The sequence below is a fragment of the Cicer arietinum genome, chromosome 2 (genome assembly GCF_000331145.2).
Source record: "Cicer arietinum cultivar CDC Frontier isolate Library 1 chromosome 2, Cicar.CDCFrontier_v2.0, whole genome shotgun sequence".
Taxonomy (NCBI): Eukaryota; Viridiplantae; Streptophyta; class Magnoliopsida; order Fabales; family Fabaceae; genus Cicer; species Cicer arietinum.
The window spans coordinates 37,577,834-37,605,234 of NC_021161.2; the positions used below are offsets into that span (position 1 = coordinate 37,577,834).

Below are 27,401 nucleotides of genomic sequence, written 5' to 3' on the forward strand. Positions count from 1 at the left end.
TTTAAAACATCGATAGTGTTGATGTTTTTCAGTAAGTCCAAGTTTTTGTATAGTCGAATAAAATGCATATGGCGAACCTTAGCATTTATCTTTTGTATAATACGCAACCGTCTGAATCTTTTGTTTATGTTATTGTAGTTCAGCGCAGCTTTTCTCGAGAGTGTGGCTGATTATGTTGATCCAGGTTTGCCATTCATATCTCTCAGTAAAGGCCTGGAGCTTAATACACTAAGAACAATGGCTCAAGTTATTCCTCAAGCACTACGAAACCCTCGCCAGCCTTTTGTTGCACTGTCAGGGCCTTCTTTTGCTCTGGAAATAATGAACAAGCTACCTACAGGTTACAATGACATCTGTCGATCTTGTTTTTATTTTTCAAGTATGTGTATGATTATAGCAGAAAGCCAATAATTTTTATCATTTTTGGTTCCATTGTAAAAATACAGCAATGGTTGTGGCATCGAAAGACCAAAAATTGGCAAATGCAGTTCAGCAGCTACTAGCTTCAAATCATTTAAGAATCAGCACATCAAGGTAGATGAGTTTTAATAGATTCATAAATGAAATTGAGTTTCATTTGTAAATGATTTCTTTTCATCTCTATTAAGACTTCTTTCCTCCCTTGTCTTGTCTGAAGCAAGTGTTGTCAAGCAGGGACTGTAGCAGTGTTATAGCACAGCCGAATTTAAACTAAAAACCACTATTGTCCTGCGATACACAATTCAATACAAAGTGTTGTCAAATAGTGACTATGGTAGCTATAGCACGGTAGCGTAGTGGGATTTGAATAAACTGCTATTTTCCATGGTTTGCGATTGACAACATTGCGTTGAAACTATGTCTTTTGTTTGCTTTAATCTTTCTGTTTATGTTTGATGCATGATATGCGAAAACAGTTGTATACAGATTTTGATGCAAATGTTCAGCTTGTAATCTCTGATAACTCCAGTGATGTTACAGGAGTCGAAATAGCAGGTGCCCTCAAGAATGTACTAGCAATAGCAGCTGGGATTGTAGTAGGTATGAATCTTGGTAACAACTCAATGGCTGCTCTTGTCTCACAGGGCTGTTCCGAAATACGGTGGCTTGCAACAAAGGTAAATGATTTCTATTAAATAAATATCACAGCTCATGTGAATCATATCTCGTGTTGATACTAAATAGAACTCAATCAATATAAATCTGTAGTAAGTATCTATTATTATGGAGATGAATCTCGAATCCCGTTTCATTCTAGTGAGTCACTACCTAAACTTAGAGTAATCAACCACTTTTTTTGTCAATTTTGAAGAACCTTCCACTTTTAACTCGCTGTGATCCAACTCGCAAATTCGCGATCCTAGCGACAATTCCACCACCTGCAATCTTCGTCACGTCGCAGTATGCTACCCTTTCTTCGACACCTATGTTTGGACGATTAACGATCCAACTCGTAATCCCACCTACATTGGCCATGTCACTGGTTTTTACTTAAAAATTACATATTTTTATTGGTAATGTATCTTATGATTCATAAAAAGATTTGATTCACAGAATCTAGATTTGATAACGTTTTTTGTGTGCACATTATACATAAGTTCATGATAATATGCAGTCTATTGATGTACACATGCACATTTACTTTATCTTTATATTTTCATTTGGCATATAAAGTCTTCCATTTTTTTACCCTCCAAATAATAATAATATTTCTCTTTATTCTTATTATCTTTTTGAAGATGGGTGCAAAGCCAACTACAATAACCGGTCTGTCAGGAACTGGAGACATTATGCTTACATGTTTTGTCGACCTTTCGAGAAATAGAACTGTTGGTGTGCGTCTTGGATCAGGCGAAAAGCTTGAGAACATACTTAATTCCATGAATCAGGTAGTGTTCAATTGTGCTTGATCATACACAAAATTATTCAAAGTGACAGTTACTGAAATTAGCATCCTTACTACGCGCAGGTAGCAGAAGGCGTCTCAACGGCTGGAGCTGTGATTGCTTTGGCGCAGAAATATAATGTCAAGATGCCAGTATTGACAGCAGTCGCTCGTATCATTGACAATGAACTTACTCCTAAAAAAGCTGTTTATGAGTTAATGAGCCTCCCTCAGGTTTTTTACTTTTACCCTTCTCTCCGAAGAAGTATATTGGGCTTCCTTATATATAGATTATGGATTTAATTGTTATGTATGGACATGGTAAAGTTTTTTTACACTGTCAACCAATCATAATCATTGAATCATTAAAAATATTTGACTTTAATCATATCTACCTTAAAAGTCATACAAATGATGGTTTCGTTTGGTTGTGAGTGTAAAAAGTTTTACATTGACAATGCATCAAAATTAATCTCTCAGACTATTACAAGTTTGATTGATGACAATTTTGCATTGCAGGTTGAAGAAGTATGAAACCTCCCAACACATTGTTTAACTACTAGCTACTTTTTAACTGCTGATTGAAAGGCATTTGTGTAGTTAATTCTTTTTCACCACTGTGCTTTTATGATGTGAAGGCATTGGTGATAACAATTTTGCATAATTGGAATTGAACCATACAGTTAAAGAAGAATTTGATAAATGTGTAGATTCTGGACAACGTATATACTCTTAGCTTATTAATGCATGTCATTTCTTTGTGCAAAGTGGTTTCTCTTAGATGAAAGTTATGGTTGGTGTGAGTAGGTTAAAAAGTCCATCATGTTCAGGATTACCTATAAACTCCAATGTCATACATGGAAAATGATATTGATTTATTGAGAACTATTCTAAAATCAAATTATCATAAAATAGAGTTTTGGCAATATCTTTATGAGGACAAGTATAGACAATACTAACATCTCTGTGGTGATTTCATAATATGAATATCATGACTTGGTGTTTGTTTGTGTATGACCTTGATTTTGAATGAATTTATCTTTGTAAAATTAATTTTTAGTATAAGTAAGTTAAGTATAAAATAAATTATGTTTGAATATATTCTCGTAAAATTGAGTTAAATACTAAGTTTGAAGTTAAAAATTAATTCTTTTGACAAAAAGTTTAAATTTTAACCTCAAGTTAGAATTGTTTTAGATAGAAAATATTATTAGTAGACTGAGACATACATTCAAAAGGTTCTAAACACAAACGTACATTCAAAAGGTTTTAAACACACAAGAATAAAGACACAAGTTATGTGTGAGACATTTTTCTTACTTTGGAATTTCTTTTGAAATGACAAATGTTAGTATATCAATTTTATGTTGTGGTTGGAGATTAAACCTTAAACTAATTTGAGGCTTGTTTTCAAAAATTGTGGCAAAATCATGTTGACCCGATGGTTCAACTTATTTGAATTACCAATTTGTTTGGGAGAAAATTTTCACTCTTCAATATCACTTTGAATATTCACATTTGAAAAAACAAAGTACAATTTCAAACAAATATTATGTCTAAAAGTATACTTTTATCATATTATATCGAATTCTGACGGATAAGTATACAATTAAAATAAATGAGCTAAATTTTTTAATCCAATTAAAATAAATGAGCTAAAGTTTTTAATCCATTTTCCTAAATCATATCATTCTATTTTGGGCACTACTAATCACCCCTAACCACTAAAAAATTTCATGTTTTTCAAAAATGTACTTTTAGACGACATAAATTGTCTAAAATTATACTTTACAACAATTTTTTTTAGATTTGTACATTCAAAGTCATGTTGAAGGTGAACAAAGTTATTCTCATTTATCTCGCCACATTTTAGTTACATTGATGACAAATTTGGATTGACCAACTTTGCCATGTCTATTTTGAGTAATAAATGAACAAGTACAAACAATTTGTTCTATGGTAATGACAAATTGTCTATATTAAGTTTTTGTTTGGATATACATTTGCATCACCATTTTCCTGTCCAAATATGTTTCCACTGAAAATATAAAAACAAGAATTTATAGTTTTCCAAACATGTTAAATCGTGATTTTGATGATGAAAGAATAGTGAGGTTTTAAAATATGAAAAGATAAAGAGAAACAAACTGTTAGTAACTGTCATTTTAATATTGTAACTGCTCTAATAACTGTTTTGTAACTTCAATTTAATTACTAAATAAATAGAGAATAGGGGTAAGGGATATGGATTGGGTATTTTATATGTTGGGTTGGTTTGGGAGAGACTAGGCTCTCTAATAATCAACTGCTAATATAGAAGGTGTGTTTGATATCTGACAGGACATCAACACATATAACTATTTAATACTTTTCATTTTTTTAAATTATTATAACCGTCTGTGTCGGTGTCTTGACCATGTTTATCCGACAGTGCTTCATACTTAGTAAACATCAACGTAACAATGCATCAACTGATGTCTAGTTAGATTTTACTCTCATTTGCTTTCTATTTTTTTTTTACTTAATGGTTCTTTTATAAGATGCCATTTATCGCATTGCAGTCAAATGATAATCTACATAAAGACTTGATAATATTTTCTTTCCTTCTTGTATTTCTTTAACAATGCCCAATTGAGCATATAAAAGGGTAAACAAAACAAAGGTCAAAGTTACTTGAACCATGTTGATTGTTGAGGTAACTAACTAGTTACAAGGACAATATTACTAGGCATGGAATTCTATCAACCTTACCAAGCACAACCAAATAGATTTTGGTTGCTATCCACAGAACACTAACCCTGAAAAGCTCACAAAATCACCTCAAAATTTAGAAGCTGAATGGCCATTGAAAAATGATCTTTAACATACCCTATTTCCCTCTCCCTTGTTGCTTCTCCATGTTGACTTCTTTTAAGCACTTCCCAAGTGAATAAAAAGAGACAAAGCAATGAGGCAAAACTTGCAAGATTTCTGAGATAACAGAATAAAGAAGCTGTGAGACCCAATCACTCCCTCTTGTCTTCCTCTCGATCTTCGACAACTCCAAATACATGATGATCGGTAGACAGTGATGTAGATGATGCCTTTCTGTCCTTTCTTTCTAGCATGGTAGCCATTTCTCCAGACACCTTAACTCCACTTCCAACAACTGTGATAGCTTCCTCATCAAAGTCATCCCCTGTCTCTTCTGAGTACGCATACCTGCAATAAAAGCCCGCGTAAAATGTCACTTGCTATGTCAGTGTAACAATATTTCAATTTGGTTACCTGCAAGCATAGTTCTAAATTGCAGTCTGTCATCACAATCGCAGCTGCAATTTAACGGTTTTATAAGCCTCAGCAATAGCTGCATTTGTCTGCATTTTACCTAAATATAAAGGTTCACAACGTAACCGAAACCTCAATTTAAAACTATAGCTGCAAATCCATTTTTCAAAATCATCACTCGTTATGTTATAGCCTCAAACCTCATGAATAGGGATGGGAATAGGCTAGGCCGTCCGACAGGGGCCTATGGCCTGGCCTACTTATGGCCTGGCCTGGCCTGGCCTATTTAATAAAAAGACCAGGCTCAGGCTATTTTTAAAGCCTATTTATTTAAATAGGTCAGGCTCAGGTTTATAAAGAAGCCTATTAGGCTGTACAGGCCGGCCTATATATATTTAATTATTTATTAATGTTATTTTTTATTATTATATTAATACTATTATTTCCTATTTTAAATTTTATCAATTAGACAATTACTCAGTAGTCATTCCATATTCGATAGCCATTCCATATTTGGTAGTCATTCCATATTCGGTAGCCATTCAATTAGTCAATAACTCAATAGTCCTTCCATATTTGTTTGAGAGGTAATAATTGGTACATTTGTTTCAAAAAAAAAATCTATTCTTTGAAACCAAAAATTATGTTTTAGGGTTTAAAGGATGTTTGTTTCAGATTTTTTTAAAATTATTTTGTTAGAAAAATTATTTTTTGTTTAATATATATAGATATGTACATTGATATTGGTATGTGGAGAGCATTTAAATATTTTAATATGAATAAGGCTTTTAAATAGGCTTTCAGGCCAGGCCAGGCTTTTAAAAAGGCCAGGCCAGGCCGAAAAAAAAGTCTATGATAGGCCGTAGGCCAGGCTTAGGCCTAAAAAATTAATCGTAGGCCAGACTCAGGCCTTGCAAAGCCTGGCCTGGCCTGGCCTATTCCCACCCCTACTCATGAAGTACGTTTGTTTTATTTTGGTTCAAAAAGCTAGAATGCTCATCAAGCGAAACATATCTTATGCCTTTCCAACAGAGACATAAAGAATCAAGCTTATATGGATTTTACAAACTATGTCAGAATTAATAATTAAATACCTCTTTTTTTGTATGTTTACTTTTTTTAATTTTGTGCTTCACGAAGTGAACAATAGTAAAGTTAGACTATACCTGGTTGGATTTCGAGATGGGGCCCAGAGAATGCAGATCACTATCAGGAGGGCATAAGCAAGCAAAGTCCAGAAAGCTGGGATGACCCAAGCTCTTCGCCACAGTTCACCTAAAGGGTCAGACGCATTGAAGTACAGCTGAAACAAGAGTCAATAAGAGCCTGAGAGACTTCTAGTTATTTATTATTATAAAACAATCAAGACTATGAACTATACACTTCTCCTGGTTAGTCAGGAGCTAATCTCAGAAAGTTCGTCAAATTTTCTTGTAAAGTTTTCATTCATTGAAGTAGGTTTGACTATCATTTAGTACTAGTAGCAAAGTTCGTGGCTTAAGGAGCAACAAAACAAAAGGCAAAGGGGGAAATAAGGAAGGAAGTAGTAAAGATACAAAAGACTACCTCATAGCCAATCCATATTACTGAAAGCAGCACTGTCAGTGCAAGAGAATTTGTAAAGTTCCTGTACAACTCAAGTTTTCCTGTACTTTTCCGAATCTGTGCATATAATCAACAAATGGACACAATCATTTTTAATTGACAGCCAAGAAACTGAAATGCTAGTTAAACCTGATTCTAGAGAGGAAATGCACTATCTTTAATGATTTCCAAGAAAACAGTGATCTTAATTAGTTTGAAGCTTTGACCATTCCTCAGTTATTGGTTTTTAATCCATCATAGACGCATCATACTTTCTAAAAACACACAAAAGCTATTTCCTAAATCTTTTGTTCTAACTCAATCCTACAAAACCAATTGGTAAGATAAAGACTGCCCAAGCTTTATAAGCACTACTCAAGCAATATCTCTGGCCTCTGGGCGAAGTGGGACTAATTCCACTCGCTCACACTCAACACAATGAAGGTGTTGAAGGTTGCAATGAAGGCAACCCAGATGCCACAGTTAGGCAGCTAGGGGGGGACCGCAATTCATGCGGAATTTCCAACACTAAACGTGCTTCTTTTCTTCCCCTATGTTGAGCCATCATAAAACTTTGGTAGGCATGTCAGAATAACAATTATAGTCGACACAAATTGTCGAACCTGAACCTTTTAGAAATTCATTCATTGGACTTGAGCCCATTGAAATATTGCCTCTCTCACAAGCTAACAAGAAAGGGAGACAATATTATACTCATGCACAAATGAAAGCAAGGACCAGGACAATTATTGTATATACTAGGTTACCTGAAGCTTCTCCAGGGTTTTAGATAATGATTGAAAGATCCAAAGAATAAAGCAAGCATCCAACAGAGCCACAGGTAGCACTAAGAAAAGCCTTGCTTTTCCAGAGAAGTCGTTAATATTACCGAGATGTTCAACCAACTCAAGTGCTTCTGAGGCCACAAAATACACCACCCCAAGAAGAAGGACTCTTGAGGTTAGACCACCAAGCGTTGGGCGGACAACTCCATAACCCATGGAAACAACCAAAAGAAGAAGCCTCGACACCGTCTTCTTGACAGCTGTGAATGTCACTGCCCATAATGTAATTACCATTGGCCTGCTTCCCGTTGAATTGAAATTCGCATACTCAAAATACCACAGGGCCATTTCACACATGCCGAGGCCTATAACAGCAGTGATGTGGTAATGCAACTGTATCACATCTTTCCAATACTGTACGAACCAGAGAAACCAAACCAGACCAAGAAAAAGGTAAGCTAAAGACATCAAACCATAAAATGTCATCAATGGCATCATCTTCCCCGGTAGATAACCATCCGGATTTCTCCAAACAGTTCTTCCGGAAATCACCGTGTCCTTCAGTTGAGGATCACAAAACATGAAATACAAATAATACATTCCAGTACTATTTATGTCAACAGTTTGAATAACCATGTTAGTCTCTTCACTCTGCCCTTCGAAAAACGTCTGCAAGCGTTTTGGCCCATTCGGGTCATCAGGGTTCTCAAGGATGATAACCTCCCCTAACTTACAAGAACCTTCTTTAGCAAGCTCTGGGGTGCAGCATATAGCATCAGAGTTCAAAGAAACACCCCCAATGTTATTCCTATCTTTCACCTTAATGATTATAGCTTCAACCAACCCTGTCTGTTGCTGCATCGCACTTGCCTTTTGAGCTGATTCTTTCGTTCTTCGAAAGGTGATAGACTCAAACCTGACATTAACATTAGCATATTAAAATTTAAAACTCTTATCAACCATATCAAATTTGATCAACTAAATTTTACTAATAAATACTATCTTTATTTTTGTAACCATTAAGTAGGGAAACATTTTGCCCCAAAAAAAAGTAGGGTAATATTTGATACATTTAAGGAATACCCTACTTATAAGTAAATCATTATAAGCAGGGTATAATTTCAACTTTGCTAGTCAGTCTAGTCCCTAAAATTACTAAACGAAAACACATTCGGGGATGTTTTTAATTTTTAATAGTTTTGATACATTAAAAGACTATAGTGACAATGCCACACGCATTTATGGACCAAAATCACTGCTCACCCAATAATAAAAAAATCCAAATGTTTTTCATGTTGTGTACTTATCAACTAAATTTTACTAATTCTTACAATCTTTCTTTGTAACCATTTAACCGTCGTCTAGAAACTTGTTTGGCACTGAAGGAGGATTCTTTCCTAATAACTGGCTTTCTCTATACACAAGAGAAAAGGTTCAATCCTCTGGCTAGTTGCTTAAAGTTTGAGTCCCTTGTCCCTCAAACCAACCGCATGTTTATTTGTCCTAATAAGTATTACAATAAACCTTCAATTTGGTTCCTAAACTATCATTTTCTCCCCTATTTCGCCCTTAAACAATCGAAATAGAATAAATATTTAATAATCCATAAACTATTCTCAATCTATGAAGTTAGTCCCTCGATTACTTTCAAAGAAGACAGAGTGATAGTTAAAGGACTACTTTTATAGATTAAGGGCGTGTTTGATTCAATCGAAGGGAGGGGAGGGATTTTTAATGGTTTATTTTGGTCCTTGAATGTTTGAGGTGTTGTCACTATATTCTTACAAAATACTACCTCCGGTGTTTCTTATAAGAGACAAATGAGATACAAATGGATCAACAAAAATTGATGTATTTAACCTATATTATAATGAACCAATACATTGTATCTCATTTGTCTCTTATAAGAAGAACTGAAGGGAGTATCAAAATTACAAAAACATCATCAAACCCATCTCTCTTTAGTCAATTTTATCCTCAAATAAATCTTTCGTTACTCAATTTCATCCCTAAAATTACTTACCGAAACACACTCAGGATGTTTTGATAATTTTGATACATTCAAATCTCACACATTTAGAAACCAAAATCACTATCAACCTAATGATAAACTAATCAAAATGGTTAATGACATCTTGTCCACTTACTCAATCATGATTTCATATTTACCAAAATTGGGGGATCCAAGTTAAAAAAAAAAAAAAAACTTGTTTTTTTTAATCTTAAATAAAAATGTAACAAGGGAAAAAGAAAAGAAAAAAACCTAATTTGTGATTGCAAATTTCTACAGCTACAAAGAAGCGGATCATTAGATAAAAAACATAAGCAATGAATAGTTTAAAAGCAATAATAGCAGCTACCTGATGAATGATTTACCAGTGGGTAAGGTATCTTCGGAATGTAAAGAGTGATTAAGCGAATTAGGTTTAGAAGCATAAAGACCTTCACTACCACCATGAAAGAAGAATGAATTGGCACGACGGATAAAGGTTTCATTTTGGTAGTCGTGAATTGAAGCACCGACGAAGGTGATGATTGAGTTTAAGGTGAGGTAAAGGAATAGAACGGAGGAGATGTGTTTGTTTGAATGCCGGAGAGTTTTCCGGTGGCCGCTGGTACGATCCATTTTGATGGTGAAATTAAAAAGTGAGAGAGTGAAAAGGATTGGAATTTGCAGTGAGGTTTGTTGTGTAATTTTGTGTAGTGCAACTATAGTCTATAGGTGGAACCATTAATACGTGGCATACTCAAATCAAAGCTTATAAATAAAAAATAAAGAGTTAAGAAAGTTAATCCAAATCATTCCAAATAAATTAAAAAAAATTACATAAATTAATATTATCAAATCTATTTGTTTTAAAAAAATCTTATTATGAGGTCGATTAGATTAGACTTCATATTTTAGATTTAGATGCAATTGTAGATGTGAGTTTTTGATTCTATCTAGAGGTAAAAAATGAATTTCTTAAATTAGATTAAATTTTAAAATTCTTTTTCACAATTAAAATAAATCAAACCAATTTACATATATAAATTTAATTTTTATTAATATGAGATTTTTAATGGAATATTGTATTATTAATGCACTATATAGTATTAATATAGTATTTGTTGGTTTAATTTTTTGTAAGATATTTATTTGTTTAATTTAATATATATATTTTTTTATTTCATATATTTCAAATATTATGAATCAATGATATTTTTAATAAATTATATATATATATATATATATATATATATATATATATACCGTTTTAAATTTGTTATTTTAATGACTTTATAATATTAATATTAAAATAATTTTTTATAATTATAATTTAAATCAATTAAAAAGTGATTAAATTTAAATCGTATTAATTTGAATTTGATTATATTTTTTAAAAGACTCATAGTCGGACCGAGAGTATTTTAAGAGGTTTATTCAAATGAGATTTCAATAGAATTTAAAAGGCATTTTTATTATAACAAAATCTATTTGTATTCACTCAAGATTTTAAAATGATATAAATAATTTTTGCAGGACTCAATTAGGATCATAAAATTGTTCTAACAATTCGACAAATTTCGATGGTATTCAGTTAATATATTTCACAACTTATAAAACATCTCTTAGAATTAAAAAAATATATAGATTTTAAAGGATTGTTTTGTGGAATAGTTTTGTAGAGACTTTTTAGTTAAAATACATTCCTCCAACAATCTCACAAAAACACTTCAGATTTCAGGAGACCATCAATTTTTTACCATTTGCTTTTGCACATCCTACTACTTTATATTCCTTTTCATGTTATTTTTTTTTTCTTTTCTTTCTATTCAATATTTCTATCATTATTATCAACTTTAACCTTTACATGTCACTTCCTATTATTCATTTAATGTATTTTTATTTATTCTTTGTACGTTACTTCACATCATATTGATTTAATTTTTCTTTTCTTCATTAGTCATAGAAAAACTATCCATTAGTTATATTTTTCCTTTGCCCGGTTCTTGAGTATATTTTTTCGTTGATGAATTTTCATGACAACGTCAAAAAAGAAAAATATTATTTTCACTTCTTAAAATGACGGCACTTTTTAGTTTCAATGTGTGTAATTTCTTTTATAAAAAAAAAAACCAAAATATATATAAGTTTAAAATAGAGTTACTCAAAGCTCAAGATGTATAAAAAATAAATAGGAATAATAGTTTACATCAACTATAAAATAAAACTAAGTAAAAAAAATACAAAATAAAACGAAGTTACATATCATATCATGATAATAACTCTTAAAATGAATTATTAATCTAGCTATACATACTTAGAAAAAAATGTAAATGAAATGGTAGAAATGAAAATATCAATCTCCCCATCCTCAATTGAAGAATATATTTATAGAACAATGATGCTTGACATGGTTTTAAATATGTGGATTTGAATTTTGTGGGAATTATTTGAATTTTTAACAAATGAAAAAGCATGTATTGAGAATTTTATGTTAGAGAATGTGTTGTAATCATTTCTCCTCAACAATTGTTTAATATTCATTGAGTTATTTGAAATCTTGTAAAACCATAATGCGTTTTCAAATTCTATGAATTCTTATGATATAAATTCTTTAAAATCTAAATTACAATGCTTGATAGTCTTATAAAATCTTACAAGTCTTTTAAAATTCACAAGACTTTTTTATGCGAAAGTTATGTTTTAAAATCTTAATTCAATACACCCTCCTAATCTTTAGATTGAATGTTTTAAAACCACCCCATGAACACCCATACTCAAAGTAACAAGGAGGAATCAATAATATTTTAACTTCATGAATATTATTTTTTTAGATTTACTTAGTTTAATAATTCATTATAAATATTGAGTTTTATTAATCTAAATGTTGATTACGACTATATTATGTTAATGATCAAACACAAAATATTTCATATCAATTTAAATTTGTAGTTATGTAATCTAATTGTCGATATTTACTTGTAATTTTAAAAAACTTATGCATTGATTTGAATTTTTTTTAATGAAGTATCAAATAATTTTAAAAGTCATTTTTGAATTAAAATGCACTTTTAGTATCTTATTTAATATAATCACTATTTTTTGTTTTCCATTGGTTCCCTCTACTGAAAGTAGTCCTATTCGAGTTGTATCATACATTAAACATGGCTACTTTTTCCAGCAAAGGTTCGATCTCGGATTCACCAAGTTCAAGTTGTATCAAACATTAAATGTGGAGTATCTAGCCTCTTCCACTTCAAATAATCCTTGTCAATATTGAATTGTAATTTTGGTTTCCATAATTTCAAATGAGAATTTAAATCCTGTTTCACAATATTTAGGATTTTTGCCCACCATCCACATTTGAGTTCAATTTTACTGACATGTCCTCTTAACTAATGATGTGTAATTGTACTTGAAAGTTGTGAAATAAAGGAACTAAATCCTATATTTTAAAATTGAGCAATTAAAACAATTATTTGGTTAATATAGGGGAACTAAATATGCATTTAAACCTATTTTTAATTGCGTACTTGATCTAGTGAATAAGAAATTTTGATTTGACGATTGAATTAATGAAACTTGATGTTTGTAATTGTTGAAATTAAAAGTTAGCCGAATAATCGACTAATAACTATCAACTGATAATTCCATTTGCTTCAATCGATAATGTAAGACCCGTAACTTATTTATAACAATAATTAGGATTTACTGTCTAATTATGGCTTATGTTGTTTATTATTTTGTCTGCTTACCGTTTTCATTGTCTATTGTTGGTAAAATTGTTGTATGTGTATCTTGCTTGTAAATTAATTTATGAAAATTCTTCTGATGTTTCCTAAATATTAAATGACTACGTGAATATTTTGGAATTGTTGAAATTTCAAAATTAATTTTCTCATGATTTTTTCAAAACGGGCAAGATATAGTCGTTGTTTAAATTTTGACTGACTCTGAATAGCACCAAAATTTAATCGGAAGTTTTATATATTGACTATAATGAGAATTTGATCTTAATATATTTTTTTGATCTAAATAACAAAAATTTGCTGGGATAAACATGTATTCACGAAATTTTGAAAAGTTTTAATTTGTAGATTAATTATAAAATATTTCATTTACCGAAAAATTTATCCATGAACGAAATGCTACTCGTTAAAGAACAAAATCGGAGACTAAATGAGATTATGTGACTTAAAGTCACAAAATAACTAGATATTTTTATAGGATATTAATATTTTATTGAATGGTTAAAGAAAATATCTATATATTTTCTTATTTAGTAAGACTTTGTAAGAACTAAAATGAGCCACCTCACTATCCCTTTTGTGTGTGAACTAGAACGACTTATGTAAGAAGGATTAGATGAGAAATAATGGGTTAGTAAAATGTTTTGAAAATATTTTCGGAGACCCGGTTAAAATTATTCGTCGGAGAATAGTTTAATCGAATTACAGATGATTATTATCGACAAATATTTTAAGACGTTGCTCATTACTGTTAAATTTATCTGTCAATTGGACTGCAACAAGAGTATATTTTTTACTAAAGTAGATCTATAAGTGAGTGATGTGATGTGATTATAACTAAATGCCATAAATGATAATTGTGAGATTTTAGGATTAAATTTATGTGATTAATTTTTGTGGTTAGAAATATTTGGAGATTAATTTGTAATTGAGACCACATGAGTTGTTGGCCTTTATTATTTAAGATGTTTTAAACTAGATGTGGATTTGGAATATTTTTGAAAGACTTTGATAAGTAAAATAGATTTTAGCCGAGTTATATATATATAGAAAGAGAGTTCAAAATTTTGTTTAAATGTTGATTGTAAGTTGATTTGTGATTAAGATGTTAAAAGTTCTATCTCTAGGGTTTTGGTGAAAACAATGTTTCCATATTTATAGTTAGAACCAAAAAGTTTTAGTCTTTAAAATTAATTTTCTAATTTTCATAAAGAGATTTAACTTTGAGAAACAAAGCTTCAAACTTTATGACTTTAAGAATAGTTTATATTTTAAAAGATAAATAAGGGTTCAAGCTTTGTATATCAAAAGGGTTTGAAGGACAAATATCCACTTTATGAAAAAAGTTTTATTCTTAAGTTTTGAAGTTGAAAGTTTTGATTTTTATAGTAAAGATATCAACTTTGTGCTAAAATTTGAGGTTGAAGAAGTACTTAAGTGTTTTGAAAAACAATGATGAATTATAACTTTGAGTTTTTATATGTGGTGTTATTCGGCATGAAGATTTTAGTTGAAGACTTACAAGAAAATTTTGAACTTGAGAAATATTGTGTTAATGAGAAAATGTGGTTTTTGTGTGAAAGTTTATATGCAAAGTATAGTGGATAAAGATTGGAAGAATCGTCCAATTGAAAGAATCGTGATTTTGAATAGTTAGAATATTGGAACTCTTATTATTTCAGTTATTTTTAATAAGATTTCTTGATGCAGACCTTCTACTAGTTTTTCAAATATTAAAGTGTTGAAATTTGTGAAGTTGATTGATGATTTAATCGAAATTTCAAATTGTGTGAGTATGTTTGTCGTTGATCGATTTTGTTAAGAAAATATTTTGTCCTAAATTGTTAAAGACAAAGATTTGAGTTGAACTTAAATAAATTTAAAAAATAATTTTGAGATTTTCAAAGTGTGGCATAAGTGTTTTAAAATTCTCTTCGAGGCAAAATCATAAAGCAAGTGTTTTGAAGACAAACAAACACATTAATTAAATCTTTAATCATGATTCTGATTGTGTTGCAATTTAACTTGCGTTTTTTAGTGTATTATCCAAAGATAGGTAATCAAGTACACTCATACAACAATAAATTATCACACCATGATATAAATCAAAGTAAATCATGTCTTAACTAAACTGGAATTTGATGACAAGATCAGTCTTAGCAAATCAAGATCACTCTGATTTATAAGAGTATCAGTCTGGACAAACCAAGATCGTTCTGGTTTATAACAATATCATTCTAACTTATCAAGATCATTTTGGATAATTCGTTTTAAGGATATGAGTAAAATGAAATCATTTCCCAAAGTCCAGATCTTGAGATGAACGTTTATCAAGGCTACTCAAAACAATGATCAAGCCTAAAAGTTTAGCTAAAATACCAAAGTAGCAAAACAACATCAAAACAATAACCAGATCAATCTCCAGATTGATGAACTATGAACAAGAACAACTAGAATGAAAAGGACATTGTTGCACCTTTGCAGAAAAGGCCAACGTGTGTGCAAGGCAATGAACTGACACTTGCTTAAATCATCAGTCACGATGTTTGTTCAAACACAAAATCAGGAACGTTCTGATTCTAACGAAAGAACGTTCTAGATTACATAGAACACATGTCTATTAATGATCACTCTGAACATATGTCTTCCTAAAAAGATCAATAACGACTATAATGATCTTTATCTAAACTTCATCATGTCTATAAAAGGAACATCAAGGTGAAGACAATAATAAAAATTTTAAGTACAATCAATTTATCACTATAATTACTCTTTTATTGTTGGTCCATTCTACTAAAATAAGTAATATTTACTTTTTGGTTGGCTACGATTACTCTTTTGTTGTTGATAGAAGTGGTGGCTTAGCCGTGTTTGTGGAAATCTAATTTCAATTGCAACATCATTAACTATAACAAATTTTATAAATATTCATAATAACAATAACCCATAATCGACAAACTTAATTCAAACTTAATTCCTACTATTCAAAACAAATTGTATTGTGTTTTGTTGCAGGATGAGATATATTGGAAGCAAAGAGCAAAAATATTATGGCTTAAGGATGGTGACACTAATAGTATACTATTTCATGCATCTGTTAGTGCACAAAAAAAGTAAAACTGCATCAAAAGACTTCAGAATAAGGAAAATAACATTCTTGATGATCATGTTGGTTTATGTAATCTAACCAAGACTTACATTCAAAGCTCTACACATCTATCAATGAGGAGCACTCGTAGGTCAGATTAGTGGTGTTTCACTGTTTTTTTACGATGACAATGCATATGTCACTGCACCATTTGCTCAAGAGATTAGTAATTTATCATTTTTTAGACTTGAATATTTAAATCATATAGGAGATATTTTTATTTAATTAGTAATTTTTTTGAATTTTTAAAATAATATTGATTTTGTATATGATATAGTTAATTGAACAAGTCTGGGTACAATACTACAACGTCCCAGCGAGACATCAATAAGTTGTGGGTCCAAAATATGGTAACCTTATATTATGGGCACAAGAGACACATGACCAATTGAAGGAAGAGCCAAAAGAATATTCCAGTTGTTTCAAACCTTTATTCCATTCGACCAAAGTTGCTTTATGCATAATGGAACAATGGTCCAAAATTGTCTTGTATAAAGGACAACAGCTGCATACCTAAAAAGTGGTAGAGGAAAACCAATTTTTAGAGTCTCTCAATAGACCTAACAACCACCATCACTCCATCATCATAGTCATTCATTTCCACCTTATTTGGAAACCATTGGAGCTTGTTTTGAAGTTTGAACTTGAAGAAAGAGAGCTAGAATTGATTGCTGCAACGAACTTTGTGACAATTGTTGTAATTTTTATTTCTACTCTCTCATTTAATTCTTATTGTAACACTATTTTTGTAGTGACTTCATTATCGTTCCATTTATGAGCTCATTATGAGCTAAACCTTCATTAGTTAAGGAACCATGCTTTTGTAAGTAAGATTTATGGGTTAATATGTTTATGGAATGTGTTAACATTTATTTAATCAAGCTGATTTATTGTTGTCTTTAAATATGAATCTGATTAGCTTATATTTAATGCTAGTTTTGAACTTGGAAAAGGAAAAAAAAGGATTTTCTTTTTGAATGTGAATTAAGCCAAGATACTTGGACAAGTGGTTGACATTTAAAAACTAAGATTAATATTTAAGTCTATAGAATAAAAGAGGAACTATAAACTATAGCATGGTTGCACATGAACATGAATCCATAAATGATATTAGTGCATTTGAAAGCCATGATGACTGAGTTGAAATACCACAGAGGTCACTCTATTCATAATGCTATAACATGTTTGTAGCATATTGCATACCCATAAACTAAACTTGTAACAAAGTTGGTTCCTTAACTATTCATTAAACTCTGAATTTAGATTATCTTCCATCATAATAGTTACTTGTTTTAAAGTTGAACTTACTTTTATTTGCATGATACAAACTATTTGTGTTACTTGTTACTTGAGATTTTAACTAAATAAACTAATCCATTTGAGAATACTTAGAACATATCCACATCAATCCTCGTGAGATTGATACTCTACTTTCACTAAATTACTTATCACGATTGTGTATACACGCACACTTGTATTTTATCACAACAAATTTTTGGTGCCGTTGTTGGAGATTGAAAGTGGTATATTCTATTTTATTTTCATACTTGTTAGTTTTGTTTAGTTGAGATCCTAATTTTTTATTTTGTTTTTACTTTAAAAAATAAAACTGATATATTATGTTTTTTTAGTGTTTTATGTTTGTTGTTATTGTTATCATTTATTTGTTTGTTGTTTTGTGAAAAAGAAAGTCTTCCATTATGGAACAATGTTATTTTGACTCTGTGCAAGCATGTAATGTTTAACCACAATATTTCAACTATGGTTGTTTTGGAGTATCTAATGAGAGCTTTTAACTTTGAAAATATTTTAGTTCAATATATTGAAGATATCAAGATGATTAGTGAAGATTTTTATGAGTTTACGAAGAGGATACCAAAGACTTTCAAGCTTCATGCCAAATTATAGGGGTTCACATTAAGTCATTCATGGATTATCAAAAGGAAGAGACACTACAAGAAAAATTGTTATTACCTACGGCATATTTTATTTTTACCCACGGACTGTCTATAGGTAACGTAAAATTACGCACGGATTACCCACATACGCGAGTTCCTAGCTAAATCGATCGTATGAAAATATTTACCGACAGACAAGCCGTGGGATACACTTACTTAAGGATTGTATGTGGGTAATAGGACTCACCGAGTCTGCGTGGGTAAAGTTACTCATAGATTTTCTGTGGATAAAATAATAGATACTTACCAACAGAAAAGTCGCAAGTTACATTACTCACAGACCATCCGTGATAAAGTCTACTATTTTATATTTGATATTGATAATTTTGTCCATGAATTGTCCGTGGGTAATGAAAAAATGATTTTAATTCTATTTTTATTTTTTTACAGTTTGCTGTATTTTTTTAATATATATTTAAAATAAATTGTAAGCATATTAAAACATCATTGTCAAAACAAAGTGAAACATTATGCAAATAGTGTTTTCAAAATACACATCTTGACTTCCATAAGTCTCAAAATAAGGACAACTTACACTAACATGATTCTCAAAATAAGCACATTGTTACTGCCATAAGTTTCAAAATACACATAACGACACTATCGTAGGAATATATATAGATAATGCCTACAAGTCTAAACAAAATATGTAGTCATAACTACTGTATGAAACTGACACTGAAACTAGTATTACTCCTCGCCGTCACCATCGCTAGACTCATCCTCGTCATAATCTGGATGACGATGACGACGAGATGACTCAGCCTATATGGAAGCAACACTTTTTGCCAATGTTGCTAGCTGCATCTGTAGCTCTGTAGTGCGTTGCTTTGTTTGTTGAACTTCCTCATGTCGACGTTGCTCTACTTTCCTTAGCTCCTTTCACGCCTCTCGTGCCTCGTGTTCTGCCTCTTTTGCTTGCTCCTCAAATGCTGCTATATGTGCAGCTATCTCGTTAGATTATTGAGACAAGAAATTGGTGCAACCTCTAAATGGACGAGAATCTGGAACTAGACTTGTGACACCTGGTCTATAAAGCAAGGATCTATCTCCAGCACCATAGATCCTTCCTTTATTCTTCCCCCCAACAGATTGGACCCACATGTCTAAGCGAGCTTCCGCATTAACCACTTGGCTATAACTACTAGATGCTTCCCCACCTTTGGAGGCCTGTTGCAACTTACTTTGAAATGTTTCCTAGTCAAATAGAAAATAATGCAACATAATCAAATTACTTTTACAAGAAATACAAATGAAATAAAGAATGAATGATTTAATATTTCTTACATATGTTTTTTTTACTCTTTCATCAACCCAAGAGTTGTCCTTCTTCTTAGTGTGAGTTTTTAAAAAGAACTCATACAATGTGGGGTCTCTACCTAACTTTTCAGCCTTACAAAAAATAAACAACAACAAAACCATGAACAAAACGAGAGCCACATTTCACCAGAAAAGAAAAACAACAAAATATTTTAGCAAAATAACTCTGCATTTTAAAACAGCAATACAACAAAACAATAAAAATAGCAAATTGTAACGCCCCAAACTTTTTGATCCAAAAATTACTTAAAAATATTAGTTTTCTTTTAGAAATAACTATAATTTTTTTTTTTGAAGTAGTTCATCATGTAATAACTTAAAGATGCGTCAGAAAATGACTTGATATTTTTTTTTGTAAAAGAATGTAATGCAATTTACTAAAATATTATTTATTCATTTATTTGCAAAATTAATATTCCAGATATTAGATCAATATTCACTTATGCTCCAAAATAAAATAAAGTCTCTTTAATTGAAATTCAAAATAAGCAAGGTTGACTAAAATTAATTACATTCAATTATTTACCAGCAAATGAAATCTCAATTAAGCATTTCTATTAAAAGTCAATAATGAAAAGTAAATAGCTTTACAATGTACGACAAAAATTTTTAGTAATACAAAATATTATTTTTAAAGTAAATGTCTCATTTTCCCACGCGCGTGCACCAATCAAACATCATTCATACGACTGTTGATATCATTAGTACCTAAATATTGGTGTAAGGGGTCAGTTCATCCCACAACAAAATTAAACCAAATAATAAATTAACAACCATAAAATATGAAAATAAAATCTTTTCGTAATAAAAGATTTTAAAAAAAATTGATTCTTTAATAGTTCTTAAAGATGTATCGAAAGTTATAGAATGTATCTAAATAAATCAAGTAGCAATCGTATATCAAATAATTAGATCAAAATAAAATAACATAAAAATGTATGCAAGTCATGCATGCTCCTAAACATATATGATCCGGATATAACCAGCCACACAGGCGTCCACACAGAAGCCACCCATACCAATGGGAAAAATTAACCCAGCCACACAGGCGTCCACAAAGATGCATATGATATGTCATGAAATGATAATGATGCTCAAAGATACATATCACCACCCAATTAGATAATCACATAAATCACAAGCCACTTAGGCAACCACAAAGATAACAATATTTAAAATCCAATTCACCAGCCACTTAGGCAACCACAAAGATAACAATATTTAAAATACAAATCACCAGCCACTTAGGCAACCACAAAGATAATATTTAGAACACAAATCACTAGCCACTTAGGCAACCACAAAGATAACAATATTTAAAATGCAAATCACCAACCACTTTGGCAACCACAAAGATAAAAATATTTAAAATACAAACCACCAACCAAACCACTTAGACAACCACATAGATAGAATATTCAAAACACAAATCACAAGCCACTTATGCAACCACAAAAATAATATTATTTAAAACACAAATCAAGGTTTGCCGCTAAACACATCACAAAAATCAACTTAATCATGTTATCATAATTAAAATTAAAACTTTACACCAATTCCCCCAAGACTCATATAGATTTCTTAAAAATCAAAACTTTGAAATAAAATAGGACAAAAATCGAAACTTTAAATTAAAGACATCCTAAAAAAATATTACTCATGAGATCATAATAAAAATCATAGCTTTATAATTAAGTACACATAAACAACACACAAATAATAACTTTACATCAAATATATGACATCAAACATATTACTCATGTTATAATAATAAAAATCGAAATTTATAATTAAGTTTATCAAAGCAAACATATTACTCATAAAAATAAAATATTATAGTTAAATTCTTTAAGGCAATTAAAAATCAATATTTTTCTTTTAAGACAACAAGTTTTATATCAATATCTTACAAACTATTAATTTAATATCTAGCCTAACATTGCATGGGGAAAAGCCCTTACCTTAGGCGCTTTCTTTCTTAACACCTCTAAATTTGCACGAGAAATAGCTCACGAGGCAGTAATGAATTCAACACCGATAGATATTGGAATTTACGACTCAGAAAATTATTTTGAGAGTGTACGAATGACAAATAGGTGTGACAACAAGATGTCTAATGGAAATGTATGAACATATAAGCTATTTACGTTGCACTATTACCATTGATTTCTTGTCTAAAATTGAAGTGCACTTAATTCCAACATTATACTACCAATAATTACTATTTCTTTAATTTTATTAGGTTGTTACAAAGCCAATTGAAATCATGTGTATTTATATGTATGAGTTAATTTGGATTAACTAATAGAGTTCACCATATATTGAAGGGTGTCACACACTAATTTTAATTAAATAAATAAATTAGAGATTGTCACATCACCCTTTTAATTTTTTTATCTAATAGTTACGAAACCAAAAATTTCATAGAATTATTTTTGTAGACAATTATAATAAAATTATAATTTTAGTTTAAAAGAGATGAATGCATGAGATACAAAAAGGACAATAGTCTTTTTGTGTCCTCTCTTGATTGCACAAAAAAACTTATAATTAAATTTATAATCTTCCTTTAAAAAATAATTTAAAGGTGTTTAAAATGAATTAATGCACATTATGTCAAGAAAACACCATGAATTGTCATAAAATCTTGTCATAAAAGAGAGTAAAAGAATGAGTCACTCACTAATTTTTTGTTTTTATAGGATGAACCAAAAGAATTTTCAAAACACTTATACATAAAGGTTGGTTTCACTAACTCTATAATATTTCCTAAAATGAATACTTATTTTATCGCAAATAAAACTAGCAAACAATATAACATATAAATTATAATTTAATTAAATAATTGGACTAATATTTTATCAACTAAAATAAATCAAGCAAGACAAGAATATGAATCACACATAACAAAATAAAACAAACATATCTAACACATCAATTTTATGATTATCGAAACTAATCAAATAAAAATGTCCATTTATGAAATAATGACATCATAAATAGTCCCCATGTAATTGTCACGTCAAAACAATTAAATAAAAATGTAGATTATAATTATTTAGGTAGAATAGAGTGTGATAAAATTTAATTTAATTTATTTACACATAGAATAATTATTAATTTAATAATAGCAATTACTAAAAAGATACATATATAATATATATAAAAATTTTGGGGTGTTACACAAATAGTAGGCATGTCCTGGAGTCAAACATTAAATGGTTATATAGTGAAGACTTTGACATAGAAAGCGTACCATCCGAATGGTATGTTCAGCAATGGATATAGATCCACCAATATGGACATGTCCTCCTTTAGAAGAAACACAATTTTTCTTAGCTCGATTTGATATCTCCTTATACGACGGATCCATCCATATCTTCTCAAGATCATTCCAAATAGTTTCTCCCATCCAATTTGGACACTTGCACTTCTTTCTCGCTTGCATCAACATATCAGAAAGACGCATTGATCCTTTTGTATTGAATATATTCTTAATTTGAAAATTGTGCTCAGGAAACCAAACAACTTTTTCCTGCAATATTACATTACAAATAAGTTATAATATATTAATTAGTATCCACACAATATTTGAACTCATTAACAAGATATATAACTTAATCTTACACCAAATTTGCCGAACCAGCGTTCCAAAGTTAATTCTGGGATTGCTCTCCAGCTAGGATACGGATCAACATATTGTGATTTAATGACTGAGGTGAGGACTCTCGAGGCCACCCTACACGGTAACCACCTGTAAACAACTTTTTTCAAAAAAATCAAATTTGTAAAAATAACTTGAAACGAACCATAATCCTCATGTAGTAATGAAAATTTAATCATAATTTGTTAGATACTCTCGACCATCCGGCCATATCATTGTTCTCCCATCAGGTGCAACCCCATGACTAGAATTGGAGCATCGTGACCCTTGAGTCTTATTACCAATAGTAACAGGTGTTGAAGGTGGTGGATTAGCAGAAATTGAAGTATGTCGTGAGACAACATATGTTAATGGTTGTGACGGTGAATGATCAACAATCGGGGAAATATTGTCTTTTGGGACAAAACACGGTGTGGGCATCATCACTATAATTGGTTCAGTACCATGCACCTTATTAGATTGGATTAGAAGCACTGTAGCTTGTTGAGTAGAAGGTTGAACAAGTTGTTGGGTGGGATGTCACACATAGTGTGAGGTTGGTGTAGTGGCTTTGACATCTAGTGACAATTGATCAATTGTTGCTTGAACCTGGTGAACTGCTTGAGTTACCTTATGTGGTAAAATGATGCAACTTTTCTTGAAAGGAAACTTGAGTCTAATCTTTTCTTTTGAAGTCATCTATAAAGAATAAGATGAATAAAAACAATTAGCACACACACAATTCAAACAAACAATCAACAATTCAAGATGTAAAACTAATATATAAAAAGGTAGAATATGAAGATTTAAACAAACAATCAACTACTATTTATACTTACTAAAAATTCAAATGTCAATTGAAGAATCATCTCCATATTCATCATCCATATCACTGTCATTATCAATTGGAATATTTGGAACAGACGTTACATTGACTTCTTCATCGCTATGTGTTTCATCGTGCAAGCCAACCATGTCTTCAATTTCAGTTAATTGTTTAACATGTGTCATATCTTCATCTTTATATGGCTTGTCTTCATCGACTCTGTCCACCTCTACATGACCCATAGGCTTTGTTTTGATAACTGCAGACTAGTGACGCTTATCAGTTCGTATTTCAGGATAAGGTACATAATACACTTGTCTAGCTTTTTGTGCAATTATAAAGGGATCATAGAGATCATATTTCTGATTCATCTTGATATCTACAATATCATATTGTGGATGAACTTTGGTTCCTCCGTTTCGTCTAGGATCAAACATTGGAAATACAACAAGGCTACCTTGTGAGGCAATTTGTAATACTCCAACCCAAAGGTATGTTGGATGACTCCATAGAAATCATATTCCCCTCCTCCAGTAACCCCTTTCACATAAACTCCACTATTTATGGTTTTCTTACCCTGAGACCAAGCTTTTGTGTGAAATTTGTACACATTAATGTAATACTTGTGCCAAGTTTTGAACATTGAGTCAGGACCCCAAGCTAATGATAACAAGTTAGGGTCAGTCACACCATTTTCCTTGTCACTGGCCTATACAAACATGATATTCACAATAGTTTAGTGAGAAGTTCTAACTTATTTGCATCAAACTTCAATAAAGCACTTACATATGCACGAAACCATTTTGGGAATTTTCCATGTATATGAGTTTGAGATATAGGATCGTCTTCAATAATGAAATTAGAGTGCAAAAAGGCACTATCAATAATGAGAGAATTGATATTACAAGTATTTGGTAGTTATGTGGGGTGTGTGCTTACAGACTTGTTACTCAATATATGGCTTGACCTCGTTGCAATTGATGAGGATCTGTACATGAGCAGACCTTCTTTCAACATCATTGAACCAATGTGTTTGGGCCTTCCCACTAGGACGTCCTAATTGATTGCTAATTAATAGTGTTGTTGTGACAACATCATTTAATTTTGCACCTTCATTACGCTGGCTTTTATCGAATAAAGAGATTATTTTGAAATAGTGGGAACAAAAATATGTTGTCTCTCGATGTAAGTATGACATCCATATTGAGCCTTCCATTCTAGCCTTGTTTTTCACTGTGCGCTTAAAATCACCCATCATTCTAGAAAAGTGAGAGCAATAACTTAATAAATGTGAAAATATCTTGAAAAAAAATATGAAATCCTTAATGGTGAATATAAAATACCTTTCAAATGGATAAATCCATCGATATTGAACTGGACCACCAAGTTTTTCCTCATATGGTAGGTGAATTGGAAGATGCTCCATTGAATCAAAGAATCCTGGTGGGAAGATTCTTTCAAGTTTGCATATGATGAATGAAATATTTTCACCCAATTTGACCAATTCATCATGTCTTAAGGTATTGCTGCACAAGCCTTTAAAGAATTGACTTAATTATGTTAATGGTTTCCACACATGGTCAGGTAGTGAACTAAATGCAAATGGAAGCAAACACTCCATAAATACGTGACAATCGTGGCTTTTCATCCCATTCATTTGTCCTCCATTAACATCTGCACATCTTGCCAAGTTAGAAGCATACTCATATGGAATCTTAAGCTCCTTTATCCATTTACAAACATTATTTGCCTCATTAGACGTAAGACAATAATTTGCCTTAGGTTTTGTCATTTTTCCATTGTTATGTGGAACCAACTCCAAGTCGCTATGTTGGCAAATGATGGCCAAGTCCATTCGTGCTTTTTTATTGTCCTTAGTCTTGTTCTTAACATTCATGACAATGTTAAACACATTATCAAATAAGTTTTTTTTCTATGTGCATGACATCTAAATTATGCCTTAATAAATTATGTTTCTAGTATGGAAGATCCCAAAATATGCTTCGTTTAGTCCAATTATGGCTAACTCTATATCAATACAATTTAGAATGTGCATTATCTATCACTCGTGGAATATTGTGAACCAATCTCCAAACTTCTTCACCGGTAAATATTGGAGGAGGTTCATCCTTCACAACCCTATTTTTAGTGAACCGTTTTTTACTTCTTCTAAATGCATGATTATGAGGTAAGAAACGACGGTGACAATCGAACCATGAATTTTTGCCACCGTATTTTAAGGTAAAAGCCTTATTTTCATCCATACGCACCGGACATGCCAACTTACCTTGGGTACTCCATCCAGATAACATGCTATAAGCAGAAAAATCATTAATTGTCCATATTAAGGTAGCCCTCATTACAAAGTTTTGTTTCATGGAAATATCATAAGTCAAAGCCCCTTCACTCCACAACTGTTTAAGCTCATCTATTAACAATTGTAAATATACATCAATGTTTGCTTTTGGGTTAGATGGTCCAGGTATGAGACAAGTCAAAAATACGAATTGTTTAGTCATGCACAATTCGGGCGGGAGATTATACGGGGTCACAACAACAGGCCAACAAGAATATGGGGATGAAGATGCCTGAATGTATGGCGTGAAGCCATCAGAACATAAAGCCTTACATTTCTTGGTTAATTTGCGAAGTTTGGATACTTTGCATCAAAGTGGTTCCAAGCTTCCTGTAACACCCCGTTTTTCAAAGCGAGGGTATATTTTTTTTTTTTAAAAGTAATTAAAAACGAACAAAGAATTAAATCAGGAAATGCCTTTGATAAATAATTGAGTCATTATAATTTACAAGCAGCGGAAAAGTTTCTCCAATTATAAATCCAAAACATTTACACAACATCAAATGGTACATGGAACCCATTCGAATAAGAAGTCAAACTGACAATATTAGTATAAATACAGTTTTCCAAACTAAAAATACTTCAATCCAAAAAGAAGGACACCTAGTTCCTATACATCATCCTAATCTGATCATCCTACCAAAAAGCTATACACCCTGAGTATCTCCACGCGCCCCGTGAGATCCTCCTAATGTAACTGCAATCACGCGTTCCCATCTCCATTCCCGTCCGTAGGGTACGAACCGGTAGGACCGTCCTGACTCTCATATGAGGGCAAAGCCTAGATTTCCACAATAGTTGTAAAGGGTCACCAACCAAAAAAAAACAGTTAACACATAACAATTAAGTTTTTAAATGCCCAAAATAACTTTTCAACTAAGCATGCACCTTAACAGGATTTTCAATATGCGAAA

The 27,401-nt window shown here is 31.3% G+C and overlaps 3 protein-coding genes across 4 annotated transcripts in view; 1 reads left to right on the plus strand and 2 right to left on the minus strand.

Annotated features, from left to right (window-relative positions):
* Positions 1-2,609, plus strand: part of LOC101497678 (glycerol-3-phosphate dehydrogenase [NAD(+)] 2, chloroplastic) — a 4,075-nt gene extending 1,466 nt beyond the window's left edge. The window contains exons 4-9 of the mRNA XM_004490446.3: positions 139-340; positions 447-534; positions 950-1,097; positions 1,719-1,868; positions 1,949-2,098; positions 2,384-2,609. Coding sequence (XP_004490503.1) covers positions 139-340; positions 447-534; positions 950-1,097; positions 1,719-1,868; positions 1,949-2,098; positions 2,384-2,398 — 753 coding nt within the window. The 3' untranslated portion in view covers positions 2,399-2,609. The remainder of the gene's footprint in view (positions 1-138; positions 341-446; positions 535-949; positions 1,098-1,718; positions 1,869-1,948; positions 2,099-2,383) is intronic.
* Positions 2,610-4,449: 1,840 nt separating this feature from the next.
* On the minus strand, positions 4,450-10,206 carry LOC101498008 (uncharacterized). Of its 2 annotated transcripts, none has more exons than XM_004490447.4 (5): positions 9,861-10,206; positions 7,483-8,416; positions 6,698-6,793; positions 6,298-6,434; positions 4,450-5,065 (listed from the first exon to the last, which is right to left on the minus strand). In XM_004490447.4, the coding sequence occupies exons 1-5, from the start codon at positions 10,124-10,126 to the stop codon at positions 4,870-4,872; spliced, it is 1,629 nt and encodes a 542-aa protein (XP_004490504.1). In that variant the 5' UTR covers positions 10,127-10,206; the 3' UTR covers positions 4,450-4,869. The 2 variants fall into 2 exon arrangements, with proteins under 2 accessions (XP_004490504.1, XP_004490505.1); XM_004490448.4 differs by having other exon boundaries at positions 9,877-10,014.
* Positions 10,207-19,032: 8,826 nt separating this feature from the next.
* Positions 19,033-23,746, minus strand: LOC105851627 (uncharacterized). Its single transcript, XM_012712957.1, has 5 exons — positions 23,520-23,746; positions 23,290-23,416; positions 22,919-23,197; positions 19,354-19,539; positions 19,033-19,107 (listed from the first exon to the last, which is right to left on the minus strand). Exons 1-5 carry the CDS (start codon positions 23,744-23,746, stop codon positions 19,033-19,035), a joined length of 894 nt encoding a protein of 297 aa, XP_012568411.1.
* Between the last annotated feature and the right edge of the window lie 3,655 nt (positions 23,747-27,401).